Below are 23,966 nucleotides of genomic sequence, written 5' to 3'. Positions count from 1 at the left end.
TCAACATTGTGATGGCCGTGAAGCTAGTGGTAGACTGGATATGAGAGATGGATCAAACTAATTTTCGCGGGCATTTCGGATTTCCTCGGTTCGTACTTGTTCGCTCTTTTGCCTTCCTTACAGGGAAAATTAGCTTAACATATTTTGTTCATGGCGTCTGCTGATTCGGAAGGTAAGAATATTTCTTCTTTTTTTTTCATTTTAGTCTAAGTTATGAATAATTCAGACTTGTGGTCCTTGTGAATATTCGTGAGACATGAGTACGTGATGTGGAACAAATTCGGTAAAAAAGAACTTGATAAATATGCATGCTTGTCAGAACTCCTGAGACAACTACAGAATGCAGGCCTATAGCAAGGGGTACCTTTACTGATGTATCGGTCGACTGACTCTGCTGCTCGGATGTCAAGGTCACTACCGAGCCAAACCAGCCACCTAGGCACTAACACTTTTATACACATTATATCACAAACACTAACTCCGCCTGGCCGCCGAGCCACTTCACTCCCTAATACAACGAGCTAAAGGATTCACTGATATCTATTTCTACAGAAATGACCTCGTATTCTGTAGTTGGCTTTATTTTGTACTCGGAAATCGCTCAGTTTGTTCAGATTTGTTGTACATGGTGTTAAATCTTATGGCGCCATCCTTGTTTCTCATATCTGATTTTTGCAAGTTATAACAACTGTGCTGAGAGCTTTAGATTGTGGTTGATTACTTTGAACAGCTTGAATTATTTAAGTGCAGCTACGACCGTCACGTTTGATGCACAAGTGCTTCCTTATGACTTAACAAATTTGTTTTACCAGTTCAGATAACTTAAATGAAGCTAAGTATGTGACCAGAGGCATATAATTATGCTTGTGATGTTACCCAACAAGTGAGAATATAGGCTAGTTCCTAACCTGTGATCATACCCTCTCTCCAAGAAAAATGGCTGCCTGATCGCATGTTAGTGTTTTCCACGATGCCTTCACAAGGGCACAACAAGCTCTTTGAGAATATACCAGAATGCAGTATTTTTTACCATTCACATGCATGGCCACTTTCTGTGTTGTTTTTCTCGAGTACATGGCAGCACTGCTCAAATTTACTGAGCTGCTTTGCAGGCGGTGATCTGAATTATCTAATTGTTTCTGTTATAGGTACAACAAATCAACATAGGAGGCAACTCTTTATCAAAACAATTTTAACATGGCTTAGTCATACGCGAAATAACTTTCAACTTCTTTCTACTTCCCCTTTTGCAGGAAAAACAAAACAAATAATTGCAAACAAAAGCTGGATGATATGCTATCAGGCAATTCTGATAATTTGAGCTTTGTTAGCTTTTTCCCTGCATTTTTTTGGCAATAGTTGCGATTTTTTGCACGAACACACATCTCCAGCTCAATCAGCTGACAAAGACTGCACTATCTGGAAATTACCTGAACTTGTCGCTCAGTGATATTCAAGACTTTTAGGTTAACTTCTTTACATTGTGAATTTACTACGAATGCTGGCAAGTGTTTGTAAAAAAATAAGAGTGGTAGCATATATAGCTGATTTTATAACTGATTTTATGTGGCTTGTATTAGCTCTCCCCCCCCCCCCCCACCTCACCTTCCCCTTGATATACATGAGTCAACTCTCTCTAAGACAGACACCTTCGGGACATGCATCAGCTGTCTGTCTTCAAGAGGTGTCCAGCTTATAGATAGTTCAAATGTACAGTAAATGACTAAAAAAAAACAGCATTTAGGGAGCAACACCAGGTGTCCATCTTATAGAGGTGTCCGTTAAGAGAGAGTTGAACTGTACCCTGGTGAAAAACCTCACAGGATCTTTGAGGATCTTCAAGGATTGACAAAGACCTGCCAAAGATCCTTAAGGACAAGGATCTTTAAAAGATCTTTAAAGGATCTGTAAAAGATCCTCAAAGATCTTTGTAAGCAAAAACGTTTGTTAAGATCCTCAAGGATTTGATAAAGATCCTCAAAGGATATTACAAAGATCCTCATAAGGATCCTCGCAAAGTTCTTTTCAAGGATCCTTCAAGATCCTCAAGGATTTAGCAAGGATCTTTCAAAGACCCTCAAAAGATCCTTTCAAGGATCCTTTCAAGATCTTTGTAAGGATCCTTAAGGGTTTAATCAGGATCTTGCAAGGATCCTAGTCAAGATCTTTGCAGGATCTTTTTGAGGATCTTTCAAGATCCTCAAGGATTTAATGAGGATCTTTTAAAGACCTTCCAAAGATCCTTTCAAGGATCCTATTAAGATCTTTGCAAGGATCCTTAAGGATTTGATCAGGATCTTACAAGGATCCTACTCAAGATCTTTGCAAGATCTTTTCAAGGATCCTTCAAGATCCTCAAGGATTTAATGAGGATCTTTTAAAGACCTACAAAAGATCCTTTCAAGGATCCTGTAAAGATCTTTGCCAGGATCCTTAGGAATTTGATCAGGATCTTACAAGGATCCTTAAGTCAAGATCTTTGCAGGATCTTTTCAAGGATCCTTCAGGATCCTCAAGGATTTAATGAGGATCTTTTAAAGACCCTCAAAAGAACCTTTTAGGGATCCTGCTAAGATCTTTGCTAAGATCCTTAAGAATTTGATTAGGAGTTACAAGGATCCTAGTCAAGATCTTTGCATGATCTGTTCTACGATCCTTTAAGATCCTCAAGGAATTGAAAAGGATCTTCCAAATATCTTTAAAAGATTCATTTCATGATATTGTACAGCTCTTTGTAAGGATCCTTTTTGAATTTGATGTGGATCTCAAAGGCAACTTTGTCAAGATCTCTACCACATCTCTGCATTATGAATTAGGTTCCTTTGAAATCCTCAAGTAATTTCAAACATAACAAAATTGTAAATTGAGGGCTCACTGTTTATAATTTAAACACAACAAGGAATTTTCGCAGAAAATTATTGTGCAATGAGTGTAATGAAGGTTACCGCATGGCAACGCCATGCTCGAGGCTTTCGGGAAACTTTGTGACTACTTACATGACAACAAAGAGGGTTTTGCATTATGGGATAGGAATTTATACGCGCCGAGATTTTTAACGGTCGCATAAAAACATAAGAAGCTCGTTGTTACGGCAAATATCATCGACAATGGTCGGAACTAAAGGGAAAATGTACACAGAAATAAAGGTAAAGGAAAGGCGTTTTCTGGAGTTCAGAAACAAGCGAAAAGAGAGACAGAAACAACCGAAATCGTCCATCAAACTCCAAGAAGGTCTCGCGATTGCTCTGACTCTGGGGCTGAATGAAAAAAATTCATTGGTACTTCTGGAAAGAAAATGAAGATGCCATCCTCGCCTAATGATTCTCACTCTGAGCTCTTGGAGAGTTAGGATGCAAATGATGTGTTACAGGGACAAGGATACAGGCTTATCGATCTAGAGAGATTCTCCTCGACGCTCACTGAAGGACATGTTTCTGAAGAAGGTGTGAATTTACTTGGTTCTGTGTAACCAACTTAAAAAGCTCTTTTAGAGGTTTTCATATGAATTCCCGAAAACACTTATTTTGTACCTCAGGATGTATTAGTTCAATTAATCTGAAGTTTTCAGGGCTGTATCCTCTTACTGAGTTGAGTTGGATAAGCTAACAGTTTCTCTATAAGCTGAATTTTAAGTAAGATGTTGTGGAATAACTCACCTAATAATCTCGGTGAACTTTGAACGGGCATTGTGCCCATAATATAAACGACTCCAAAAGTTCAGCTCAGCTCATCCAAAAGAACGACCCTAGTACTTTGTTTTGACACTAAAAACACTTGATTTCATGCAATCTTTGTGCAGTTATCTTTTCTCAAGTTCACCTAGGTTTTTCACACCATATGGTGGACAAATTGATCTGATGTCAAATAACAAATTAGTTTAGGGCAACATATTAGTTATATTCAGTATGTGTGATTCCTAAGCTTTCCTTTGGTATATAGGTTAATATGGTTCAGAAATATAGTCATTGAAGTACTCTTGTTTGCCTTTTTTTCATGTTTACCCCCTCTGTAAGAGTAGTCTGAGTCTGGTCATAGTCAAGTTTAACACATATATTTTGGTCTTCTTATCTTTGAGCTGGACTGTTGCCAGATTTTTTGGAAAATGAAAATCTTAGTACTAACCTAAAGTCTGAACAGAAATAGTGTAGAAGTAGTCCAACTAGAAGAGGATGGGTAATTCTCGTTTAGCAATAAAAAAAAAGTTTTATCTTCATTTTTTTATGTTTGGTTCAATTTTTCTTTTTAACTTAGTATGAGGATTTAAGTATGCTTATTTTCTTGTCAAAATTTCGAAGGTTCTATAACATTCTTGCTAAGATCTTCAACGATCTTCCATTTCCTTGCCAGGATCTTCAAGGTTCACTGACATTCTTGTCAAGATCTTTAAGGATCTTCAAATCTCTTACAAAGATCTTTAATTTGGCTGTCAAAATCTTCAAGGATCTTTCTTTTTTATGCCAAGATCTTCAAAGATCTTTCAATTTATTGCCAAGATCTTTAAGGGTTTTTTATTTTCTTTCCAAGATCTTTAAGGATCTTCAAAATTTTCAAAAAGATCCTTGAAGATCTTGGCAAGAAAATGAGAGATCCTCAAAGATCTTAACAAGAATTTGGAAGATCCTCAAAGAATTTTCAAAGATCTTTAAAGGATCTTCAAAGTTCATGTAAAGATCTTTGAAGATCCAGACAAGATCTTGACAGGAAAATGAAAGATCCTTAAAGATCTTGTCAAGAAAGTCAAAGATCCTCAAAGATCTTGGCAAGAAAATGAAAGATCCTTGAAGATCTTGGCAAGAAAATGAAGGATCCTTGAAGATCTTGGCAAGAAAATGAAAGATCCTTGAAGATCTTGGCAAGAAAATGAAAGATCCTTGAAGATCTTGGCAAGAAAATGAAAGATCCTTGAAGATCTTGGCAAGAAAATGAAAGATCCTTGAAGATCTTGGCAAGAAAATGAAGGATCCTTGAAGATCTTGGCAAGAAAATGAAAGATCCTTGAAGATCTTGGCAAGAAAATGAAAGATCCTTGAAGATCTTGGCAAGAAAATGAAGGATCCTTGAAGATCTTAACAAGAATTTTGAAGATCCTCATGAAGATCCTCAAGAGGATCCTCAAAGGTCCTCATGAAGATCTTGTAAGATCCTTAAAGATCCTTGAAAGATTTTCACCAGGGTAATTAGCCTCCCCCGATATAAGCCCACTAAAAAACCCTTGCAAATCTGGCAACTGGTTTATAAGTGGCAGTCTAAAGATATGTTGCCAAATTCAACTTTAAAAGTATTTTGAAGTGAATAAACAGTGCAAACACATGTATTTATTTTTCAGAAGTAAACTCTGAAGAGGTGGTCAGGCCAAATAAAAGACCATTCAAGGTAAGAAATGCAGCAAAATCTTTCAAATTTTACATATTGAATCATTTTCTATTAATAAGGTTGCTCCACATTTTAAATGTCACCCACCTTTTTTAGACAGTTGGGTTAATTAGTTTAGACATGCAATTAAATCAGATGGTAATAGACACAAGTTTAATCGTGACTGATTAGGTCAGTTAGTATATTTGTGGACAACATAGTTTTTTTTTTCATGTTTGAGGCTTTTCTGTGATTGAACAACAAAAAATAGAAATGAATCGACTCACAGAGCCTAACGAGAGTAATTTTAAGGCTAACCAGAGTGTTGTTTTAGGCTAACCAAAGGCTAACGTAGGCTAACCACAATGACTTGCATGCAGGTTCGCATTATTCATGACCCGTGAAAGCCATGCTAGTCAGAAATCCCCAACCATAAATAAAGGCTAACCTCAAGCCACCTTAGCTAATTGTAGGCTAACCTAAATACTATTTAGGTTAACCAGACAACTATTTGCCCCAACAAAAGTATTATTAAAGTTAACTGAAATGGCTCACATGCCTTGCTGGCTCGCAATTTGTCAAGACCCTATCCATCTTCAGCAACAACCATGCTTGAAAATGCTTTTATTACCTTAAGTGTTGACAATCTTTAAAGTAATTAAGCTAGTGAAAGTTGCATTTGTTTTTCTTTTATGATTTATTAGGCACACTAAACTGTCACTTTAACCCCCCCTGCTGCTAACAAAAACAAATATTCTGTTTACAAGTAAGATTCCTTCCCTAATTTCCTAGTGGGGGGGGGGGGGTACTCCAGATATTTTTGGGTAGGGATGTGCCGCTGGGACTTTGATATCCTTGCCCTATACTAGACCATGTTCAGCTGCATTTTGCAACCCTATGCTAGACTAGATGCGAAAAATTCGTACCCTAATTCAGACATTTCTTAGCAAATTGAACAGTTCCAGGTAAATTATACCCTATTCTAGACCAAAATTCTCTGATTTCCATACCCTATCCTAGACTAAACTGCTCAAAAACCCTGCCCTTTACAGCGGCACATACCTATATAGCTTATATATGGGAGAACCCCCCCGGCCTAATTGTAGGTGTAGCATCCTATTTGTAGCACACCTGATCCCTAATAATATTAATAATTATTGTGGCTCTCCTGCAATACATTCCAAATCAGAGTCTTAAAGTCATAAGTTTGTTTCTGAACTATTTTTGTGTGGGATTTCTCACACTTAGTCAACGCCCGCGAAATTTATTTCTTTATTTATTTGTCCACGAGAGAGAAGTGCTTGTCATGTGGTTTCTATTTGCGTTCAGTGAGCCGTGAATACTGGATTCCAGTCGGCGTTTTTTCATAGTGTATTGTACGGCGGCCATTTCTCTTCTCAGTCGTTGGGTTTTGGAGAACTTATTCGGAATTTCATGTTTGTTTCTTGGGGATTTTTGTTTCCAAGGTAAGGATAAGTCATTTCATATTTTCACGGGTTCTTTGCGTGCTTTAACTTTTCAATTTTGTTGTGGGAGCTTCACGATTAAGCTCTTACGAAAGGCGATTACGTTGTACACCTGGTTTGTGTTCTTTCTTTCATAATCTGAGGCGTTTGTTTCGTTATTTCTTCAGGTGTCTATAACAAAAGATTTTTTCACGTAAGTCAACACGCTGAAACGCGGCTTGTATTCAGTGCAGGATGCACAGGAGCTTTTACGCTTTCACAAGCCAACATTTATCGGCTTGGACCTTCGGTGCGGGTTGTGTCAGATTGAAAGGAGTCATTGTACTCTCGCAAGCCAACATTTGTCGGCTTGAATGTATTTGTGCGGGTTGCGCTTCAAAGAGTCTCACTAGTGTCTCAAAATGTCTCACGAGTGTCTCAAAGTGTCACAAACTGAAAGAAACTATTGTTTGCCTTGAACTGTCAAGAGTGTTATCTATTTTAATAAACTGAGTTTCTAGTTAGTTGGATTATTGTTGTTGCTCGCTCAAGCACACAAGTAAATATGGGGATCTCCATTGACCAATTCCGTTCAAGGATTGGATCTCATGAAGATTTACATCCTGATTTTAGTGAAAACTATGACCTCTTTGATGATCTCAACATTTCATCAACATCGCTGAATAATGAATCACTGATATTGAATGAATTACCTGATTTTGATTTTCGTCAAATGGTCCAGACACCCGATAAAGAGCAAAAAGAATTTTTTAACACATTTTACATCAGATTAAAACCTCAGAAACCCCTTTCTACTGCTTCCTCAGTGGAGGGGCTGGTGTTAACAAATCGCATTTAACAAAAGCTTTGTATCAGGCAGTGCTTAAGTATTATAACACTAGAGCTGGTGATGGTTTTCATCAGATCATAGTTATACTATTAGCTCCAACTGGTAAAGCTTAAGGGTGACACTCTTCATAGCACTCTGGCCATTCCTGCCAATCAATCACTGAGAAATTACAAACAGCTTGATTCAAGTAGACTAAACACTTTGAGAAGGCAATTGATTTTTGTTGATGAAATCTCAATGGTAGGAAATGGTATGTTTGCAATACAGCTAAACAATAGGCTTAAAGATATAAAAGGCTGTAGAGAGGATTTTGGAGGTGTGAGCATAATTGCTATTGGTGACTTATTCCAATTAGAATCTGTTATGGATGCTTATATTTTCAAAGACCTCAAAAATGTAGATTTATTCTGTTATTCTCCCAGTTTATGGCATAAACACTTTAAAATGTTTGAACTTAATGAAATCATGGGTCATTAAGAGACAGCAAATTGTTTGTAGAATTACTTAATAGGTTGCGTAAAGGTAAACACACAGTAGCTGACATTGCAAAACTTAAAGAGAGCTATACAAGAAGACATCAACAACCCAATAGATGCAGCTCACCTATTTATACAGAATGCTAAAGTAGATGAATTTAAACAAAGGGCCCATAATGCAGCCACAGGAAACAAATTCACAATAAATGCTCAAGATAGTGTTATTGGAGCTATCTCTCCAGAGCTAAGAAATAAAATACTAAGACAAATACCCAATGATCCAAGAAAAACAAAACAGTTAGCCTCAACCCTTTGTCTTGCTGAGGGTGAAAGAACACACCTTGTCATGAATGTACGAACTGAAGATGGCATGACAAATGGTGCTGGAAATGTTGTTAAACTAGTTCAGTTACATCAACAAACCAAACCATCTGGTATTGTATGGGTACAATTTGACCACTCAGATGTAGGTCAGAAAACAAGGAATGAAAAAAGACATTTGTATGTACAATGAATTGAACACACATGGACCCCAGTAAACCCTGTGACTACACAGTTTGCAGTAGGTGGAAACAGAACAGCACAAGTTGTTAGAAAACAATTTCCACTGCGTCCCGCAGCAGCAAAAACAATTCACAGGTCACAAGGTGATACTGACAGTAGAATTGTTGTGGATTTTAGTACCAGAAATACTATTCCACACATACATTATATGGGACTCAGTAGAGTGACTGCTATAGAAGGCCTATATATTTCTGATTTGTGTGAAAGCAAGATTGCTGTCAATCCAGATGGAGAGATTAAGAACAACTGCAAAACTTAAGCTTTGCACCTCCCTCTCCATGACATAACATTTTCCCTTCTTAAACTGTGTTATCTTAATGTAAGGCCTCTTCACAAACACATAGAAGATAAACGTAAAGACTTAATTTATCTAAGTGCTGATATCAATATTTTCACAGAAACAAGATTTAATTCTCAAGATAATAATGACATGTATGACATTGCTGGTTATGTTCTCTTCCGTAATGATAACCTTAATTCCAGCAATGGATCAAGGTCTTATGGTGGTACAGCTGTGTACAGTAAAATCCCATACTTACCTGGATACCCCTATTGTCACAATATACATGGTGTTGAAATAACAGTAATTAAGTTAGCAAGGTTTGAGGATTGGACAATCATAGGGATATATCACTCCCCAAACGTGCCTGTAAGACAACTTTATGAAGCAATAACTGAGGTATTAAATAACATTTCACCAGACAACAATATCATTACTAGAGACTTTGATATAAATTGGCTTGTTGAAACAGACAGAAGACCTTTGTATAATTTACTAGTGAGGGATAACCACTACAAACAGTTCATATCAACTTATACAACTGACAACAACACAGTAATTGATCATATATATACAAATATATCTAACATTGATATACAAGCAGATGTTTTAGAAACACATTTCACAGATCATAAAGCTGTTTGGGCCTCATTTCACGGTTTCCTATAACAAATTACTTTATCATGATGTACATTGTTTTTAAGTTAAGAGAGCAACAAAAGAAAGCAGTAAATAGTTATGAAAAGAGTTGTTTCTCTTTTTTCAGAGGAATTTGTAATGAGAAACTTGCAAAACTATTAATAAGGAAATGCTGCTTATTCATTTGGTACCGGAACAGGCCTTTTAAAATTAAGTTTGAAGTCATCTTTCTAAGGGTTGTCCAGTTTAACAACCATTTACAAAAGACAAAAATAAACTACATAACACACAGTCCTGAAATTTCAAGGCAGCTCCTTTAGCATCTTGGCTAATTTCTAACTGCAACCTTTATTGACAACCCTGCATTAAACAATTATTCCACAGTTAAGTCTGCAACCCCTCCTGAAATACTCCAGGATACCAAAAAAACAACAACAAGCAAACAAACATATTAGTGAAGTGAGCAAACAACCACATGCGTGACTTTCACGTAATATAAAATTCGTGATTGCAGCATTCCCACGTGCGTAAAGTGCTTGTAACTTACGGGAAACACACGCATGTTACACCAAAAAAACCCGCGTGTAGTACAAGAGGCCGATTACTCGCAATTTCTCGTAGTTTTGAATTTCCCTTTTGTTTCTCAGAACACCCATATACCTGTACTTTTTTGCACCGATGCGATAGAAATTAATTGGAAAAACATTCCTTGAAATAGGAAGTCGTCCTGTATTTTCAGCGAAAAAGATCGTCAAGTGATCAAAACAACACCGGCCAGATTATAGTCACGTGCTCGGCAACGACTTGTGGAAAGCGATCATCTTTCATTCTTAATAACCATCAAAACAGTCACGCTTGCATAGAAGAATAACAAAACGAAACGATTACAACGGAAAGACCCAAATTAGCGTAGAAAGAAATAATGCTGCAAATTACCATTTTTTTTAATGTCATGTGTACATGTTTCCGTGGGAATTTCTGTGTCAACAGCTTGCATGCTGTCACTCACAAACTCTTCGTGATTCTCGCTGGTCCTCGTTATGTTCAGCGCATGGACGATTCGAAGGCGCTTCAAATTTGGTTTTTAAGTTGATCATAACACTAATCTGAAACATTTGAAGTCCATTTCAATATAGTAAATGTCGAAACAGGCGTGTAAAGACAATAATAATCGCAACGATCAGTGCAATCATAATAGCGCCACGACTTTGGACTTACTTCTTCGGAAGGATAGATCTCGAGTTCGAAGTCGACTAATTACGACTAATTACGAAGAGTCCACGCTACTTTGCATATCGCAGAGCGCCCACAAGAACTCGTTTCTACGCTATCGTGTATCCACGAGTTAAAAAGTAGTAGCAGAAATTTTTTCAATTTTTTTTCAATGACTGTTACGAAAATATTTACTGCTCCAAGTATTTCCAGTATTGCCGTATAAACAAATAAATAGCCTAAGCCACCAAGAGGTAATTTATTTGTTGAAGACGATTACCAAACGTTCAAAAACACGCCAAAAAGCTTCCAGGGAGGGAAGGAAAGGCATATTGCTTGATAAAAGGAAAAGTTAATACCCCAGATCCCTCCTGTGAATCTGTATTTGTTCAAATAATTCCCACACAAAAATTACTATTCAGACTGTTGATTCCAGGCCTAATATCACCCCTGTAGTACAGTTGACTCACAGTGAGCGACAGGTTTGCTTCCGCTCAAAAACCCCTTCCAAACACTTTGTCAATAAAATCCCACACAAGTACGCATTGCGGACCTATTTTTTTATGAAGCTCTGGAAGCCCCTCATGATCACATGAGGTTAATGAAGCTCCCCAAGTCGCAAGCTCACCCAAAATTAAAGCTCTTAATTATTATAATTATAAAGATCAGGTTACAGTAGTTAATAAACAGTTGTATGACAACAATTTAATTGTCTGTTTTTGTTGCACAATTCTATCTCAGAAATGTGACACATGTGGTGGCCAGAATTACAATGCAGCCAAGCGTTGCAAGGTGGAAGGGTGTGGGGCCAAAATCAATATTAAAACCTTTGACTGGGAAAAACTTGCCAAGAAAAAGAAAACACATGTCACTCAACAAAGGAAACTTTTGGAGTATCGGGTAATTACTGCAATGAATGACAAGTGGATTTGTTATGTTCATCCTTTAACTGCATGTAGCCTACATGATTAATGTAACAATGCATGCATGCATGCATGCATGCTTCATCAAAGCTGTGAGCTGAGTGAAAATTCTAAACACACTCTGAGCCTTATATTCAATACCTTTTAATTAATATCTTTGCTTGTGGAGACTCTGCTTGACTCCTTAAAAACTGTTGGTATATAATAATGTCCCCCCTTTTTTTTCTTGATGAACACTTTCTTTGTCAATTCCCAACAGACTGTAGGAATGAAAGAAAAAGACTTTTGATAACCAGGGAGTCTAATGATAAAAAAAATCCATTTTAATACTAGGTGGCACCCTGTTGTGCATGCAAATTGCTCTTGTATGTCTCTCGCTTAATTACCACTGATATATGAGATAAGTAATTTGCATTTTTGACAGACTGCAATTTGCTGTTATGTGACTTATATGGCCATATTAACATTCAGAATGGGTAACTGCTGCATGTGTATGCAAAGCCATGTAATAAATTGTACATACTTAGCAAGAGGATGATCCATGTCACCTGATGCCATGAGTGCATGGCCCATTAGATGACATGATCACCGTAGTATTTCTTAATATAATTCCTCCTTTACTTTTCAGTTATTTTATAACAATAAATTACACACCTATTTCTATAAATGTTGCACCTGTGATCCATGATGCATGTTCCATGTTGAAAGCCAGCGGTGCACTGTGATAGACTTTGTTTGTAAGCAGTTTGTTCCAATCCGAGTTCAAACCAAAGTAATGATCATGATACTAATGATGATAACCATACTGTGAAATGTTCTCAGTTTTACTCCAATTAAGACCTTTTCCTAATTTTCTAGGATCTTTAATACTTATATCTGTAAGTGACATATTTCTTGTTGATTGAATTTCAGGCAAATGTTTTATACCAACATCATGGTTGGGATGTTGTTGTTCTATACTTCAACAGACATGGCAAAGGTACATCTGTACACACTTACGGCACACCTGGTGCTGGCCAAAAGTTTGTTGGAAAAAACAAACAAAATGCATCAAAATATGGTCTTGTGACTACAAGACTTTACAAACAGTTTTCCAAAGGTAAGTGCAACTGACAATCACCACTATATTCGTTGTCTTGATAATCTTATGATTAAAACAGTACATTCCACCCAAAAGAACTTTCCATCCTGATCCAATAAAATTTCTTGTGCTCATTTGCAACATGTCATAACACATGGTTTGTAGCAAAATTTTCCAAATGGTTTTCCTAAGGAAATAGAAAACCTCATAAATATACAAGGTAAAAAAACACTAGTCGTTTTACTCGGTAAGATCATTATACGCATGAAGTCTAAGTAGTCTGGCCAAATTTTTCATTGTATTTGACATTATTGTCAATTTAGGCTGAGAGATTGTTAATCATTATAACCATAATGATGGTGATGATGACTGGGGGATTACCAAAAAAGATGGGATGTGTCATTAAGTATACATTTAATATTTGTTTGAGTTTATTGTGAAAAAGCTAACAAACTGATAGCAGAATTCATTTATATAGTGAAACATGTGTATCCCTATCGCTGTAATCTCAAATTCAAACTCTTTGATTTTAATGTGTATCACAATTTGACTGTAACTAACATATTAGAACCTTCTTAAATTTGCTTTGCATATTTTTCGGTATTTAATTTCTGCCAGAGGGTTCTTTCACTTGTAGTTTAATGCATTTGATTTATGTACTAAAAGTTTTCTGTTTTACTAAGAGTGATCAGGATTAAATAAAAAAATCTGTGTCTCCATTATAGTTTCATGGCAGTGAACACACGATTGATGACGAGCCAGAGGATCCGTCCATAACTGTTTCCGTCAAAAATGGCACAATGTCCGTTGTTTGTACGGGTGTGAAGCCAGTATCACAAGATGGGAATGAGGCTAATGAAAGTCAGGAATGTAGTGCTGAACAACCACAGCAGATGGCTGGTGCGGGTGGTGCCACAATCATCAATCAGGTCCCGGCAGATATTGCACAAGAACAGCAGTTGGATGGTGTGGGTGAAGCAACAACTAGCAATCAGGTCGTGGCACAGAGAGCTGGGCCTGAACAGGTTGATGAGGATGGTAGTCGGGGAGGTGGAGCTAGGCATGGGCAGCTGAATGATGGTAGTAGTTGGGCGGGTAGAGTTTGCAGTGGCCAGGTTGATGAATGTGGTAGGGTGGCTGGTGGAGCTGGGCCTGGACAGTTAGATGACAGAAGTGGCCTTGGGCAGGTGGTAGACACTGTTAGTCAGGCAGGTAAAGCTGGAAGTGACCAAGTACATGAGGGTCAGACTCTGGCAGGTAGAGCTGGACGGGGGCAGGTGGATAATGGTAGTAATCAGGCACGCAGAGTTGGGCATGATCAGGGGGATGATGTTGGTAGTCGGGTAGGTGGAGTTGGGCGTTGTCAAGTGAATGGTAGTTGTAGTCGGGCAGGTGGAAATCAAAATGGGCAGGTTGATGATTGTGAAGGCAGGGGAGTTGTGGCTGAGCGGGAACAAGTACCAGTGGGGAAAGAGAGCGACGCAGTTGCCTATGTCGTTGATGGCGAGATTCTTTCTGTTGGCATTGTGGACAGAAATCGTGATACTCTTCACGGTCATAAAATTGAGAGAGGGATGGTCTGTGTTTTGATAACGTACCTCACAAAGCCCCTTGTCCCTGCACAACTTATTTTAGGAGATCCCGATGAAAACCGCCACTTGCAGAAAGGAATGTTCTTCGTTTTACCTGCTGTTAATTTGTTCAAGTGTGAGAAGTACATTGCGGGTAAAAAAGTTGTCTTACGTAAATATATCTGCAGCAACAATCTTGGACAAAACTAATTGTGACAAACACATTTCATACATGATTTTTTCGCTAGTGTCTATAGTACTTGAAAACGGATAAGAAGTATTTATTCCCTATCCTTCTACTCAATGGTGTTTCTTAGGGTTTGCGATCCACCAGGCTTTGTTTTCACTGCACGACAACGTTAACAACCTTGAAATGGGGAAACCCGTAAGGGGGGGGGGGGTTGAAAAAGTGAACTGTTGTACCTTAATAAGTGGAAATATGGCCAAGTATCTCAACAGTTGCGTCCAAGATTGTAGCTTGTTTGGTTTGAAACTGTAACAAGTGGAAGCATATTGTAATGCGCTTTACTTGTTGACAGTTTTTTTACTTTTGCTGTTGCCGACGGTTTTGTTTTTAACTCGTGAATTGCGCGCATGCGCAAGAGCGAGTTATAGGTACGATGTGGGGAATAGCATTCGCTCGCTCGCTCGCTCGCTCGCTCGCTCGATTGGTCGATTCCTGTAAACTTTTTTTAGATTTTAGGCTTTTGAGTACATTTGATAGTTTTTGGCGAGCAATAAACAGACGAAATGGCGACCTTTGTTGCTAAGAATAGTGGTGGGGTGAAAAAGAAGCCAATGATAATCTTAAAAGAGTTTTTTTTTCGTTTTAGTTTCAACAAGCGGCGCCAGCGACTGGCAAGCATTCAAGGATTCACACTGAAATAACAACAACCTTCGGTTTTCATAAAATTGTAATTTACAATCCTTGAACTTGAAAACAATCCGAAGATTCATTGAAAATATCACTTACTGCGAAGCGCTCGGAGTTTACAGATGTTCAAAAGCTTTTTCTGTTATAGCGTGAGATTGAGGACAAAATTGATCATTACGTTTCGTCGCATGTGTTTTTCCTGTGTGAAGCAACAAAAGATGCCGGCGACTGACTAAATAACAAGTTAACACGAAAATCAAATAACACTTAGACAAACAATTTTAGCTACCGATTTTCAGTGAATTTTTAAAGAACAAATTTCTTGTAAGTTTCAAGACAATTTGAAGATTCAACATATATACAACGTACTAAAATGCGAAAATTACACACCACAAAATTGATAAATAGGCCTGAAATGAAATTCTATCTTGTTATTGATTATACGTTGCCTAGCACGTGACGTAAATCTACCCAGGCGGAGATCTAAAATGACGGAAAGCACACTCCGACATCCGTCAGAAGGAGGTCATCTCGGGTAGATTTCCGATTACGAAATCCGAGCTCGCCCGATGTTGTCTTCGTGATGAAGGCCCTATTTAGCATATTAGACCCGCAAAACAGAGTAGAAACGAACACGTGCTTCGTTTTCGCTCATGACTTCGTATTAGCCTTAAGATATTTGCATTTTTTTTCCGTTGCTTACCTATATTACAGACACCAATAAATTTTTGCGATGCCTCCTTTTCACGGATGGCCGATTACAACTACAACATAGTAACACCTCCACGAAATCTATCAAAAGGAGGATGTTACAACACCAGAGGTCATCTCGGGTAGATATCTTATGACGAAATCCGAGCTCGCCCGATGTTTTCATGAAGGCCCTATTTCGCATTTTAGAGCCGCAAATTAGAGTAGAAAGGAACACTTACTTCGTTTTCGCTCATGACTTTGTATTAGCGTTAAGATATTTGCATTTTTTTCCGTTGCTAACCTATATGACAGATTCCACAAAATACATTTGACGCCTACTTTTCACGGATGGCCGATCACAACTACAACGTAATGACATCTTCACGAAATCTGTCAAAAGGAGATTTTAAAACACCGGAAATTTTCTGGATTTCTGATGAAATAAATTTAACGCAGTTACGATATATTGTTATTTCTAATATGGTAATTGATAAAAAAAATTGTACATTACCTCGATTGGACGGAGATTAAGTTTGAATATAATAAAGCAGGCGATATTACTTTTGTCGACAAGGATAATCCGTGATTTGTCTCACCTATTATATTTTCTCTATCTGCGTTGTGCCATGATCATCATTGAAAATATTCTACGATAATATTTTTTACAATATTTAGATGAGGATTTTCAATTCTAAACGCAAGAGCGTACTTAGGGAAAGATCTATAAGAAACAGTTTCTCATGAATACATTTGAAAAATTCTTTTAGCTGACTTCTACATAGATAAAAAATTACTACACATATATATTTCACTTCGACGATTATCTTAATAAACAATTAATGGGAAGTTCTGAGAATCAGTTTTTAATACTACATGTTAAATTAATGGTTATTTTTCTCTTCCTGCTTAAGGGCTCTTTCGCAGTTTGGACAACGCCAGTTTGCACTTGAATCTTCCAAAATAATTGTTGAAATGCATTTCCTGTGAAAAAACTCCTTGCAGCTACAAAATTTCACACAACGAGAAGGAGACTTCGAGTCTGACTCTTCCCTCGGCATTCTACACTCGCACATTACCGAGACCTCTTGAACAAAAAGTGGCCTCCTGTCTCGACACTCGGGTACTTTAGAGAGGGGAAAGAGGTCGAATGATCCACTCTCCAGGCTCTTTAATAGATGTTGTCTTATCAGCTTCCTGTCAAATGTCAGATTAGAAGGATTGAGGCCATGTAGTAGCGAAACCAGAAAAGCAATAGCATAAACTCCACAGTCATCGGAATTGTTCTGGTGTTGCACATTTGGTACAATGACCTTAAAACTGGTTCCTTCGTCGTATATAATTGATGCAATCTGTTTCTGCACGAGGGCTGCAATTCTTCCCGAAAACAGGCTGTCGTACAGATAAACTACAGAAGGAGTGTAGCATCCTACAGTAGATACCAACACCCAATGATGGCTGCCAGTATTCAGGATTTATGAAAATTGGCCTTTTTGAACAGAAAAATTAAAAATAGGCCCCAAAGTTGTATTTTCCAATCCTCTTGCGTGAGGGAACTGTTCCCTCAGAACAGCCGACTGAGTGGTCGGTGAGCCAGTCTCCAGTTGAAGTGGTGCTAATGTCCTGTTCCGAGAGATGGAATTTACCGGCCTTTGAGGCGCTTCTGTGAGAGGTCTTTACAAATTCTACTTCACCATCTTTTTTATTTTGCTGGGCCAGGTTTGTGTTCGTTGTCGCGTTTACTGTAAGGATGATGCATGTGTTTGCAGTGCTGGTCGTGCTCGAGGTTGTGTTAATGGAGGAGATGGTGTTTGCGTTTGCGGTGTTGGTGATGCATGTGGTCGTGTTTGGTGTGTAAGGGGTGCTTGCCTTTACAGTTTGATTGGCGTTTGAATTTTTTTATGGGTTTATGTTTATTTGAGCCTCAGCGCTTGAGTTGGCATTCTTGATGTGTGCGAGTTTCGGCTGTTTGGCAGGCTGGCGTTCTATATCGTTTAAGCTGACGTTATACCCCCTTTTCATGTTGTTTCCTCTTTCCCCTACACGTCCAGTGAAAGGATTTTTCTTCTGAGATACTGGCAGCCTTTTATAGTCTACTTTCTTTTTTTTCATCCTGCGCGAATTCTTTTTCATAGTAGACTTCAGGAGAGACCTCACCTTTCAGACAACTTTCTCTCAAACAATGAACTCACTTCTTGACAAGTTAATTTACGTGCCATCATAGAATTGGAAATTTTGTTCAGAAAGCGAAATTATCGATTGGAATACGGCCGAACGCTGAATACGAATTGAGTGAGCAAACAGATACTTTGATATCTCGCATGATGACAAATTTCCCGCCTTTGCTAGTTTGGACCATTCAATTGTCTGGGAGTCAATCGACCGTATCATTTATCTTTCCTCTCCATTTCCGGTGTTTTAAAATCCTCCTTTTGACAGATTTCGTGGAGGTGTTACTATGTTGTAGTTGTAATCGGTCATCCGTGAAAAGGAGGCATCGCAAAAATTTTGTGGAGTCTGTAATGAAGGTAAGCAACAAAAAAAAAAGCACTATCTTACGCCTAATACGAAGTCATGAGCGAAAACGAAGCACGTGTAGGGCCTTCATCACGAAGACAACATCGGGCGAGCTCGGATTTCGTAATCGGAAATCTACCCGAGATGACCTCCTTCTGACGGATGTCGGAGTGTGCTTTCCTAAAATGACGGTGGCAGGCTTGGCTTAGTTATATCACTCAAAACTCGTTCCCGTTTGTCTCATTTGATAAAGAGGGAATCGTTAATGTTTTCATTAAGACAGTATTGCCTTGACTTTCTAATATTTACAACGAAAGACAGTAAATTTCACTTTTCACCCACATTTACTTCCAACCTTTTCTTTTGAACCAGAAACAAAAATGATAGACGTTTAAAACACATTACATCATCCACCTTGTTAAATGTAATAGCATGATCATTTCAATTGTAATGCCTTCTTGTCCCAACGTTACTTTGTTTCTTTGCTACATTAGCGAACACTGAACTACTGCTCGTACTCTAGATGACAATCAACCACAAAATTCCCTAAACCAGATAACATTAAACATAATTTCAAAAATCATGTGTCAATTCACGAGTTTGCTCACAGAGCACTTTGATTTTTTAGCTTTAAATCATGCGATTGTTAGCGGGAAAGCGAGTGGCGTAACACAGTGTCAGTGGTTTATTTAAAAAGGCTCGAAGCAAAATAAAAGGAAACTCAACATCTTCCAACTTTTCTTTCCTAGTGATAACCTGGCCTTGAGGTGATGTCTCAATTTTTTGTTGCCAGAATTGTGTTTCCTTAGAATCAGGTTTGCAATAAACAGCAAATAATTATAACAAGTTGCAAGAAAGCAATAAATCTCGATTAAAGATAATGTTACTGAAGTATTAAAATAGTTTGTACTGTTTTAAAAAACGAACATTATTATCCCTCCCTTGTTCAAGTGATGGATATTGTCAACTGCGGCAAAAAAAAAAATAGTTTCGTTGAACTATTTTCGACTTAAGTCCCGTATTATTATTATTATTATTATTATTATTATTTTCTTCAGTTGCATGCCAAATGCTAGTTCATCGTTTGGCCTAAATATATAACCTTTGGGATGCATATGATGAAATCGGGACTCTATTTGACAAAACCGTTTTCTCGGCGTAGTTGTTCATAAAAGACCTTTTCCAACCTTGGCCTAGATATATAGCCTCTGGGTGCGATATGACGTAATACGATACTTAATTCGCTCACAAGTTCAACAAACCTTTTTACAGGTGATGATAGCAAAAGCAAACAAATAGCAGAAATTGGCCTAGATATGGCACCTCTGGGAGGGACCTCATCGTTCGCAAACAATCCATCAAACCCGTTTATTAGCGCTAACGATGATAGAACATTTGGTCGCAAAGGGGGGCGCATATGCATTTATTTGTCTAATTCAACAACGACTGAACATGGAAAGGTATATTTTCTAACTTCCACATACACCTAATTGCAACAACGTTGTCGTAGAAAAAAGGGAAATAGGAATTGGTTTATCCGTCTAAGTTGGCCGCATTTACGTTACATTACATACATTTACAGAAAACTCACAAGTTTTTCTCTGTTTACATATTCCTGTATAGTAAGATAAATTCATTTACGTGTGTGTTAAGGCCGTTTCTTCAGGCGAATTTCAAACTTGTATTTATAATGCCTAACTTTAATTCCTATTTGCTTTTTAACCTTTTTCTTTTTTCTTTGATAATGTCATTGCAACTGACTGTGATATTGCCAAATGCCACAAAAGACATGATTACACTAGACAAAAAGATCCCACCAAACAAGAAAGAAATTAACGGGTATTTTGAGCAAGTGGTACAGGACGGCAAGGATGGAAGTGGATTATATTGCAATTAATTTTTTGACAGGAATCCTTTATACCATCTGTTGCTTACCATCTGTTAGCCTTTCTATCTGTTGATACTTCTTTGCTTTCACCACTTTTAGCATTTTTCTCCTATCCTAGTGCAACACAATAGCATCACAATTAAAGCAAGCTGCAGGCTATGCGTATAAAGTTATATATATCTTGCGTGCAATTGTCCCTTAAGGTCGCGGTGGATACCTTGACCATGAATATATTCATTAGGCAAAATATTGGCAGGGGTATCACTTTTAAATTCCTAATATCATGAACAGTTCAAAGCCGATTTCGTCAAAACTTAGCAGACATATTGAAGAATTATCAAAGTGCATAAGCATTGATTTATATTGAGTGGATGGCGTCTGAGGGCAATGCAGACAGCAACTTAAATTAAATTTGTTTAAAATGTGATTTTGTGTCCAGGTTTTCACCCCGAAGACGAAGACACAGACACAGAGAAACTTGATTTAACCACTGAGTGATCTATCACAACATCTATTGTGTCAAGTCAGAGCCCGATTTTTTAATTTCAAGTTTCTTTAAAAGATATTTGCCTTTAAAGGCGCAAAATTTATGATGCGAGAATTTAAAGGCTTCAATATTACCTTCTAAGGCTTATTTTGAAAATTCGGCCTCTGATATGACAATCTACAATATGTCTAGTTTATCCCCCTGCCGTGTCAGCTCGTGAAATTCTCTGTCCGCGCTATATTCTTGGACACAAAATTGCTTGTTTTTACGCTTCCGAAGGCTTTCCGAGCAAACACGAGGGAGCTGATTAACTCAAATTGTGATTATGGTAATTTTGGTAAAAGTTTGCTGCACGGACCAAACCAAGATAAGTGCACGCAGAAATCAGCAATACTTTGAAATTCGCTGCACATATTAATAGAATACACCACTGCGCGGCGTTTTGAGAGTAGTAGCTGAATACATACAGTAAGGATTTTTTTTATCAACTCATACTTTATTCCTACAACCAGTATTAATTACACGGTAAATCATACAAAATAAAGACTACTTTCGCTTGGAAATTAAAATAAGATTTCACTATAGCCGTATGCGAATATGGCCCAATATTGGATAAAACGCGTCTACTATGCTACCCTTTCGCGGCAAATATTCCAAAATTAAGACCATTTCGCAAAAAATTAAAGTCAAGTTTTTCACAAAAACGCAAGCGAATATGGCCCAATCAGTGGATGAAGGGGATCTACAATGCTTCCATTCCACGGCAAATCATACAAAATCAAGACTACTTTGCACGGAAATCAAAATAAGATTTGATTATAGCCGTATGCGAATATGGCCCAATATTGGATAAAACGCGTCTACTATGCTATCCTTTGACGGCAAATGTTCCAAAACAAAGCCTGTTTCGCATATAAATTAAATTCAGGTTTTCACAAAATCGCCTGCGAATATGGTCCAATCAGTGCACGCAGAGCATCTAGAATGCTTCCACTTCACTGCAAATCATACAAAATCAAGACTACTTTGCATGGAAATTAAAATAAGATTTGATTATAGCCTTATGCGACTATAGCGACTAGTTCGCATAAAAATTAAACTCATGTTTTCACAAAAGCGCATGCGAATATGGCCCAATATTGTATGAAGCGCATCCAAAATGCCACCATTTCACGGCAATTGTTCCAAAATCAAGACTATTTCGCATAAAAATGAAAGTCAAGTTTTCACAAAAACGCCTGCAAATACGGCCCAATATTGGCAAATGTTCCAAAATCAAGACTATTTCGCATGAAAGTTAAATTCATGTTGTCACAAAAACGCAGGCGAATATGGCCCGATATTGGATGAAGCGCATCTAGAATGCTGCCATTTCACGGCAAAAGATCCAGAATCAAGACTATTTCGCATGAAAATTAAAGTTAGATTTCATCATAGCCTTATGCGAATATGGCCAAATGTTGAAAGAAACGCATCTAGGCTGTATTTCGCGGCAAATCATACAGAACCAAGACTATTTCGCATGGAAATGAAAGTAAGATTTGACTATAGCCGCATGGGAATATGGTCCCGTACCGTATGAAACGCTGCTACTATCAGTACCCTTTCACGTGGAATGATCCAAAATCAAGACCAATTCGCATGAAAATGAAATTAAGATTTCACTATAGCCGTATGCGAATATGGCCCAATGTTGGAAGAAACGCATATAGTATGCTGCCATTAATTGCGCTGCAGATGATCCAAAATCAAGACCATTTCTCATGAAAATTAAAGTACGATTGGACTATAGACTTGTGCGAACATGGCCCAATATGAGATGAAAAGTATCTAGAATGCTGCCATTTTACGGCAATGATCCAAAATGTTCCAAAATCAAGACCATTTCGCATGGAAACGAAAGTACGATTTGACTATCTTCGTATGCGAATATGGACCAATATTGGATAAAACACATTCAGTATACTATCATTTCCCGGCCAATGTTCCAAAATCAAAGCTATTTCGCATGATAATTAAAGTCAAGATTTCTCTAAAAACATAGGCGAATAAAGCCCAATATTGGATGAAGCGAAACTAGAATGCTACCATTTCACGGCAAATGATCCAAAATTAAGACTATTTCGCACAGAAATCAAGTAATATTTGACTATAAAAGTATACGAATATGGCCCAATGTTGAATAAAACGCGTCTATTATACTACAATTTCTCGGCAAATGATCCAAAATCAAGGCTATTTCGCATGCGAATTAAAGTCAAGATTTCTCCAAAGACATATGCGAAATAAAAATTGTCCTGGCGTTTGGTCTAGATACATAGCCTTTGAGAGGGATATGGCAGACTTGGACAGCCAATTTGCACACAGTTTAACGAAGCATTTTTTTTTTTTTTTGAGTAGATGGCCACTGTTGTCAATGTCCACCGTTTGGGCTAGATATGTATAACCTCTGAGAAGGATACAGTCTAAGCTCTCGTAAGCGGACACCCTCGGTACGCGAAAAAAGTGTCCGCAACTGGAGCTGGCCGCTTACGAGAATGGTTCTGGTAGGCGGCCACTAGATGAAATGGCCGATTACAGGAGCTTGCCAAGCTAACAATAAATATTGGAAATATACCAAAAAATTTATTGCGCCCTGGCTATACAGTGCTACGATAGTGGCGATAACTAAGTACTAGGACTGCCCCTTAGTGATTTACAGTTGTAACCAACACTGAAACAAACAGTAGCTATGCAGTTTACAATATTTAGGAGTGCCTTTCATGATCAGGCCCAATTTCTCTGTATTTCTTTTTTAGGGTTTCCACTTACGGGAGCTGAAAAACAAAGGAACCGTACAAGCGTATCCGCGGCCGCTCACTGGAATGTCCGCTTACGAGAATGTGAAATTTGCAGTTTTTGTATGGGAGTTAAGCTGTCCGCTTACGAGAGTCTGTTAAGAGAGCTTCCACTGTATTATAGAATAGGGCACCCAATTCGCACACAGTTAACTAAAACCTTTTTTTGAGCTGATAGCCATTGTTGTCAATTTCCACCGTTTGGGCTAGATATGATGGCGTTAGAAGACAATTTTCATCAATTGGACTAGATATATAGCGTTTGGGAGGGATCAGATGG

At 37.9% G+C, this 23,966-nt stretch overlaps 1 protein-coding gene and 1 long non-coding RNA gene across 2 annotated transcripts; both read left to right on the top strand.

Annotated features, from left to right (window-relative positions):
- The first annotated feature begins 72 nt into the window (after window positions 1-72).
- On the top strand, window positions 73-23,856 carry LOC149044542 (uncharacterized). The gene is made up of 5 exons (XM_089210878.1): window positions 73-172; window positions 5,327-5,373; window positions 11,560-11,718; window positions 12,654-12,840; window positions 23,648-23,856. The coding sequence occupies exons 1-5, from the start codon at window positions 151-153 to the stop codon at window positions 23,854-23,856; spliced, it is 624 nt and encodes a 207-aa protein (XP_089067004.1). The 5' UTR covers window positions 73-150.
- LOC149044543 (uncharacterized) lies at window positions 6,680-7,321 on the top strand. The gene is made up of 2 exons (XR_016187372.1): window positions 6,680-6,818; window positions 6,986-7,321. It is a non-coding gene; the product is annotated as an uncharacterized LOC149044543 (long non-coding RNA).
- Window positions 23,857-23,966: the final 110 nt, after the last annotated feature.

Source organism: Pocillopora damicornis, chromosome 6 (assembly GCF_964200805.1).
Source record: "Pocillopora damicornis chromosome 6, jaPocDami1.2, whole genome shotgun sequence".
In the NCBI taxonomy this organism is placed as follows: domain Eukaryota; kingdom Metazoa; phylum Cnidaria; class Anthozoa; order Scleractinia; family Pocilloporidae; genus Pocillopora; species Pocillopora damicornis.
Note: the sequence above shows the minus strand (reverse complement) of the source record. Positions and strands in the feature narration are given on the sequence as shown.

Bases quoted from the DNA above. Each gene is read 5' to 3' on its own strand.
- LOC149044542 (XM_089210878.1), top strand. From the start codon at position 151: ATGGCGTCTGCTGATTCGGAAG. The intron at 5,374-11,559 runs GTAAGAAATGCA...ATTCTATCTCAG, and splicing joins CAAATAAAAGACCATTCAAG to AAATGTGACACATGTGGTGG. The intron at 12,841-23,647 runs GTAAGTGCAACT...TTTCTTTTTTAG, and splicing joins TTACAAACAGTTTTCCAAAG to GGTTTCCACTTACGGGAGCT.